Source organism: Coenobita brevimanus, chromosome 103, assembly GCF_032717465.1.
Source record: "Coenobita brevimanus isolate Jiangsu-jjx chromosome 103, ASM3271746v2, whole genome shotgun sequence".
Classification (NCBI taxonomy): Eukaryota; Metazoa; Arthropoda; class Malacostraca; order Decapoda; family Coenobitidae; genus Coenobita; species Coenobita brevimanus.
The window spans coordinates 431,852-439,476 of record NC_137056.1 but is presented as its reverse complement, the minus strand read 5'-3'; the positions used below and the strand labels follow the sequence as shown (position 1 = coordinate 439,476).

Sequence of the window (7,625 nt, the reverse complement as noted above, 5' to 3'; positions counted from 1 at the left end):
TGTAGGGGGAACAAAGACATGGGAAGACTCTGCTGTACAATCTCCTTCCCTTGTCACTCCAGCAAAAACAAATAATGGTTATGGCAGTAAATCAAGTGTAAATATGTTTGAGAATCTCACCCCTAATCTGTAGCTTGTCTGAGAAGATAACGGTGAAACAACTGAATATAATCTATCTCATTAACTTGTGCTTCCAATACATGACCAAATCCTCAGCTCTGTGGTGATGAGGGAACAAAGAATGATACACATATTGCTTTGGCATATGTTTGTCTGACACAGCTGTACAAAACAAAATGCAACTGAGGGTGTGGTGTGGGTGGTGACATGGTGTGGTCATATAAACACCAAGCAATACCAAGTGTGGTAACGCACCCACTGCACACTGTATAGCTCTTTACTGCCAAGGGCCTTCACCAGAGAGGGAAGGGAAGTAAAATCGTGTGGAGGTAGCCAGAATAAGGTCCTACATCCATCCACACACTAGGCATGTCAAAAATACAGACAACAGGCAGATGAAAGAATTAAGCCTCTTGAATTCAGGTCATCAGTGTCGGTTCATTATTGCTGCCACCAGCAATACAACACAGGATGGGCCTAATGGTCTACTATTATCTAACCCCTTCTGCTCAAAAAGTTTATCCTAAACTTCATAAATTTTTCTGGAAACAGGAAGTATAAAAGGTTAAATTTTAATCTATTAAAAAAAATTGTATAATTAACAGGACAAAACTGTAACTACATGGTGACAAAATTTAGTTTACAGCCACACTCAGATACACAGACAATTTAATCCATCCATCATCCAATCGTACGTTGCCCCATGAGGAGCACTGGAGAGTTGAATAACCATAAAACCCTATTTTGTACACCATGAAGAGGCATTGTACATTAAGTATTTAAAAGGCTTGAAGACCATCTTGCTAGAATGGTGGCCAGCGCCTGCCAGACTCGCACTGTATGGCACGGCAGGTCATGGGGGAGGGGCCGTCTGCTGCTTCAGGTGATCGAGGGTGAGCCTGAGTGTTGCCAGTTTTTCTTGAACCACTGAGAGTGGCTGCTGAACCTCCTCCACCAGCTCACCTGTCACTACATTGGTCTGGCCACGCTGTGTTGCCACCACCACACTGTTTACTGTCATTCTTACACTGTTGAGATCGGCCAGAGCAGCAGCCGGGGTGGCTGCAGCCTGGGCAGCAACCAGGGCAGCATCAAGTAGGTGGTCAGCACGGTGTAATGCCGCCATGGTGACCAGGGTGTCCCGCTCCCACCCTGCCTTCTGTGTGGTGGCTGCCACTGCCTTCTTCAGCTGCTGCATGGCTAGGTGTTGTGTTTCAGGACCAGGATTCGGGGCTGCCCTTGTCAGTGACCCGTAAAGAAACCACAACTCTGGGTGAGTTGGCACCTGCTGGGTCAGTTGTGCCAGAAGCTGCACACAGTGGCGATATTTATTCAATGCTTCTCTGCCCAGCACTGCCTCTGCTTCTTCGCCTGGCCTCGTCTCTGTTGCTCCATTCTTAATAGGTGCCTGGCCTTCCTTCTCCAGACCAGCCACCACAGCCTTCACCAGGCGGCCCAGCACCTGTGTGTCCACATGCCGCTCCTTCAGGTCCAGGATGCGGGCATAGGCATGGAGTGCATCGGCAATGTGGCCCAGAGAGGTACTCACCAGCAGGAAGTTGTCCCAGAGACGCCACAATCCCTGGTTGCAGCGCAAGGCCTCCTTCAGGGAGCGCCAGGCCCGGTCTTTGTTGTCCAGCTTGAGGTAGGCCTGACTCATGTTATTCCACACCTCAAAGCTGTCTGGCTCCAGCACGCTGCAGTGCCGGTACGCCTGAGCACAGCGTTCCCAGTCTTCTAGCTGCAAGGCACAGTAGCCCAGCCGCTGCCACACAGGGAACTGCAGGTGGTTGATGTCTACACTGAGCTGATAGTGGTGCATGGCCTCCTGGTACTGCTTCCTTACGTAGTAATAATTGCCAAGGCAGCGTTGACTACGACCGCTCTTCTGACCAGATAACTCCCAGGCACGATGGTAATGGTCAACACAGTCTGTGGCATCGCCCAGCATGCACAGCAATTTGGGTGTCTCCCCATTTTCTAGCTGCATTCGCACCACTGCTGCAGCACGCTGCCGCATCTGCAGCTCATTGTAGCAGGTAACCACATCCTCCCACAGCTGCAGTCGCTCAAACACCTCCAGGGCTGACTTGACACAGCCCAGACGCATCAGCATCTTGGCCAACTCTTGCTGCAGCTCCCAGTGGGGTGGGACCAGGGAGGATGAGAGCAGTTTGAGGCGCTCATAACAGGACGGGTCCCCTCGAGTGAGGCAGGCTACCAATTCCTCCAACTGGGTCAGTGAACGTTCCATAGCCCGGGGCTCCGTGGCCTCCACCCGTGCCCGCAGCAGCAGTGATGACAGTTGCACGCACCAGTTCTTTGGGTCCTGCAGGAGGGCCGCCAGGTAGGCCTTGGTCTCCTGCTCCAGTTGCAGGTCGATGGCACTAGCACGCCTCTTGTGGGAGATGGCAGCCAGGATCACTAGTTGCTCCAGCGGCCGCAGGTCAGGGACTGCATCCTCATCTTTCTCCCTGAACTCTACCTTGTTGAGGCGTGTGTCATCGTCCAGGATGACGTCCCTGGGCAGATCAGTGGGCAAGAGGGTGAGTGGGGCGGGCATATCTGCATGAGGCAGTGGGTGGCCAGGGTACTTTACCTTAAGCACCAGCTGTGCCCGGTCCTCCTGTTGCCACCTGGTCCTCTTACCCAGTGCACCTGTCATGTGAGTCTCCACCCCCAGGATCCGAGTGGCCCGGGTGAAGTGCTCTCCCGCTCGGCCAACATCATAGTAATAGAGGTTTAGATGACCTGCCTCCAGGTAGAAGAGTGCAGCCAGGTCCTGACAAGCTACAGGACCTACCAGCTGAGGTGTGTTCTCTACAAGGTTGAGGGCACACAGCAGTGTCTGATAGATCTCTGGGGAGCGTTCATCTGCCACACGCTGGTGTAGCAGGCAGCACCGCACGCACCACCAACTGGACGTCAGACAAGTGGTCAGTGTTGGTTTTAGATCCACCAGCACCACCCTGGCCAGGAGCAGCAACTCTGGCACAGCCAGCTGGCTGTACACCCCCTCTGTGTCCCCCACCAGTGCCTCCAGGGCCTCCTGCCTAACCTCCACCTCACCCTGCCCCTCAGGTAGCAGTCCCGGCAGCAGGGTGTGGGCAGGCGGTCCCACCATGGGCCCAGTGAAATTGTTCTGTGTGAAGAGCTGCAGTGAGGCCACACCCACGCACAGCGTCACATGTTGCCGCTCCGGCTCGCTGCCCTTCAAATATGTGGCCAATGCATTGTAGTAGTGGTCTGCAATGCTGGTGGTGCTGGCTCTCACCGCTCCACCCCCACCCAACGCTGCCTGACACTCACCAGTCTGCAGGGCTTCCACATAGCTACCCACAGCAACAAGCTCGGAAACGCTCCACCACACACCATCTGAAAGTGACAGAACACTAATGCACTGTATTCTATTGTACTCTACACTTGAACATCACTGTGAATATAACCTTAAACTACTATAAATTAGGATAAATGTGAACCATGTGATGATGCATCATCCCTCTTCCTAAGCTCTCAATTATCCGGCGTAATTCAGCCAAGCCCAATGCTGAATAACGTGAAATGCCAGATACTGTATTGCATAGTACCCCCCATTAGCTCAGTATTTGGTGTCGAGCTGGATACTGTTACTGTCTCGACTAGAGATGTACCGATGTATCGGTATCGATGTCGGTGGTCTCAGCCCATTTTTAGAGTATCGGAATCGGTATCAACTGATTTTCTGCCGATACTACCGATACTTAAAAGGAAGTTACTGCGTAGCATATGGAATTATTTAGTATCATATTATTTTGTGTACATGGTGCATAGTAATACAGTACATTCTTCGGTAATGAGCCACATCTGCCGCTATGGACATGTACGAGACAGGTTGGTAGCCTCGCATCAGCAACTCAGGGCCCTGCCACAGCCCTCAGATGGCAGGCACCACCCTCCCTCACTGGTATTGGTACCAGTATTGGTCCAAATTTGTGGTGTCGGTATCGGAATCGGTCAAAATTTTGGTATCAATACATCTCTAGTCTCGACCTTCTATCCGAAAAACTCTCCCATGAGTAAAAACTGAAAATTAAATATAAAATACAATAAAGTAATGATACAATACTGTAATACAGCACCAATTGGCTACTGTTCATGAGTTGGTTGAGATGCCTCAGCACTGGATACTGCATAGAACCACCAGATGCCCCATACTGGTGCTGAATATTGCTTTAAAAGAGCTAAGCTAGCAGCACTGCATAGTGTGGTGGGTCGGATATTGCTACGATGGATAATTGAGAGTTAACTGTAATATTTTAAAATACAGTACCAGTATGTAAGTCAGTCCTGATTTATCAGTTGACATGCATCATCCTTAACACCTTCAGTCCTGTGGCATTCTACTGATATATTCTTGCTACCTTCAGACACTTTTATTCACCTTAAGGAAGATCCCTTTTGGTGAAGGGGTAAATGAAGACTGCATCTAACCTCCTGTTTGAAACATCTCTCCTAAGCTGAAACAAACTGTCTAAAGCAGGTCTGTTCTAACCACCGATACAGAACTAAAAAATACTTGGTATTGTATCGAATGGAAAGTACTCGTATTGCCCAGCTCTAGCAGTAGCACCTCAACTTCCTATGATAATGGTCGCCCCCCCACCCACACACACACACACACACACACACACACACAAAAATCATCACTTAAATTTCATTCACTCACCTGGCTGCAAGCACCCACATACACTCGACCACTCCAACACTCGATCCTAAACTTTCTCAATTACCCACTTCACTATATATTTATCACTATGCCAAGTCCATCACTATACTTTCATAGAACTCGCAGTGCAGCGCTACGTACCTTCTGATCCTGCTTGAACGCCGCTGGTGTCATAGTCAAAGTATAAATATTTCTTCTCAAGTTCGTGCTGTTTAACCTCCATGACGTAGCAGCTTGTTTACCACACGCTTACAGGGAGCAGGCATACGTACATTACTCTTGTTTATAATGATCACAACAAAGGAATATTAACACAAACTGTACTTCCTCACACGGTTCCGGAACATTTCGCCTTCAAGTCAAATCATCGTCAGACAATTCTCCGTCAAAACATGGACGATTCCCCGTCAGGACAATTCGCACCCAAGACGATTCCCCGTCACTCTAGAAAAATACTTAATATCATTTAATTAATACTTAATAACTAATTTTCCTGAGAACTGTCAAGGTCTGTGTTCATTCAATAGCGTAGGGTTTTAGTTCATAACGTGTTTCTACCTCGCTGTTGTCTACTTTGAATTATATTCTGGCGTACACTTATTTTTATAGACGTAATATGGAGATTATTCACATAATTTGAAAGTATGTCGATCGTTCACTTAAGGTTATTATGTATTTATATAAATATCACTGCCTCGTACGTAGCCTTATGTTAAAGACGAAGTGAAACATCGTACATCGCCTGATTCACGTTTCAATATATTTGGTTTCCCGTTAATACGAACTACTTGATGCCATATTTTATATTCATTATAAAAATTTAAAAAACGCTATCATTTTTATAACTCGTGTAGCTCAAAAACTAGTATACTTTCTGAATAAAATTATATGTAAACACATAAGGGCGAATCGTCCTGACGGCGAAAGGTCCTGACGGTGAAATGTCTTGTTATTGTCCCGAAACCCCTCACACATGGCCCACCTGACAACTGTAAACAAACTATTTATGATTCGTATTATTTGGGCTCTTCGTTCTTGGTACAGAAAAATGTTCGATTTTCTTATCACTAATTTTGTTTTTCTTTTTCGTGATATGTATTGAAATAGCAATATTCATTGTTGTAAAAGGTATACAGAGTACTTATACAACAAAAGAAGGTGCTGAGTCTTGCCATACAAATGCAATAAGTTCTGCCGAAAACTCCGTCTGCACTCTGTAACACAATTTTCCATAAAAAACAATATTATACCCTATAATAGGGTTTGTTTATATCTTTTGTTGTTTAAGTATCCCATACCTTTTACAACAATAAATATTTCAAATACACAAGCTGTGCTTCTTGGGTGGCTTATAGCCATCTTTCATGGTTGTGGTAAATAAAAAATTAAACAATATGTATGTGAATGTTATTTGTTTAATGAAAATTAAATCGTAATGAACAACACGATATTGTTCTGTATTAATAACTTTTGCTTTACTGTCAAATCTGAAATATTTTCTAGTCCTTAAATCAGGATTGGTAATAAGTATGTGAGCGGCGATTGTGGCGCGATTTGAAGGGGAAGGGATTGATCCAGGATTATTTCTTCTATTCCAGTAACCATAGTGATTGAACAGACCCGATAATGTGCTGACATCAACTAAGGTTAGTGTGTCGTGAATTATCTTCTATGTAAATTATTTTGATGGATTACTGATTCCACGAATCGGCGATGTTGACATGGTGGTGGTGGTGGTGGTGATTATGATGTGTGTTTTCAGGTGGCACAGTGTCTGAGGAGCCTTCTCTGATCTCACCATTGTTCGATGGGAATGATAATGATGACTATGGTCAGATGGTGTGATGACTGAGGAGTTCTCTGTGATCATGCCAGTGGTGGGCATGTTTGATGATAATGATGGTGATAATATGTTTTCAGGCTCTACTATGTCTGAGGAGTTTTCCATGACCCCACCCCTGACCCCACCAGCCTGGGGTCAGGATGATGACCTGGCCATGGACTCAGACAGCCTGGACTACTTGGACTTCTTTAACAGGAACATCGACCCCCAGCCTCCTCCTCCAGCAAATACCACATCACTCGCAGGTGTGTTGCTTCCTCCAGGCAGACTTTGGTTAGGGTAGGGTAAGTTAAAAGCAGGTTATACTGAGGAATGAAAAGTTAGGGTAGGGGTAGGGGGCAGACTTTGGTTAGAGTAAGGTAAAAGCAGGTTATACTGAGGAATGTAAAGTTACGGTAGGGTAGTGGGTAAATTTTTACAAGTTGCCAATACACCCCTCAGGTAGTGCAATACATTTTTCTGGTAGTTTTTGATGTGATTCAAATGTTTTTGACCTTCATTTTTGTTGGAAGTGTCTCATTTCCCCTCTTTACCAATCGTACTTTGCTTCGTTTCGTTTCGTTTTTAAAGGCTCCAATATGCTTGCATGTGTCGGCCTTGGTCACCTAATGACGGCTCTCCACGCTGCACGATCCATTGCAGCCTCGCTGTTCAGTCCCTTAACCCTAAGGTCACACTTAATGACCTCGTCCCATGTCTTCTCGGTCTACCCCTCATAACCCCACCCCCAATATTAACACTGCTCACCTTCCTCACCCAATTATCATCCCCCATCCTCTCCATATGTCCAAACCACCTCAATCTACCTCTCCTCATCACAACACCAATGCACTCCAGACTTACTTGTAGTACGATTCCAGGCAGTAACATGAAAAAAGATGAAATTCAGGGATGGGTTAGCTTCAGTACCTTTTATAGGCCTTATTGTTGTGGACAGCATAAGAACAAGTGTGATTA

General features: G+C 46.4%; 2 protein-coding genes across 2 annotated transcripts in view; one reads left to right on the top strand and one right to left on the bottom strand.

Annotated features, from left to right (window-relative positions):
- Positions 1–283: 283 nt before the first annotated feature.
- LOC145415750 (tetratricopeptide repeat protein 27) lies at positions 284–5,177 on the bottom strand. Its single transcript, XM_080284984.1, has 2 exons — positions 4,967–5,177; positions 284–3,495 (listed from the first exon to the last, which is right to left on the bottom strand). The coding sequence occupies exons 1-2, from the start codon at positions 5,046–5,048 to the stop codon at positions 974–976; spliced, it is 2,604 nt and encodes an 867-aa protein (XP_080141110.1). The 5' UTR covers positions 5,049–5,177; the 3' UTR covers positions 284–973.
- Positions 5,178–6,753: 1,576 nt separating this feature from the next.
- The window catches only part of LOC145415543 (protein MMS22-like), a 51,296-nt gene continuing 50,424 nt past the window's right edge, over positions 6,754–7,625 (top strand). Inside the window, exon 1 of the mRNA XM_080284766.1 lies at positions 6,754–6,913. Coding sequence (XP_080140892.1) covers positions 6,754–6,913 — 160 coding nt within the window. The remainder of the gene's footprint in view (positions 6,914–7,625) is intronic.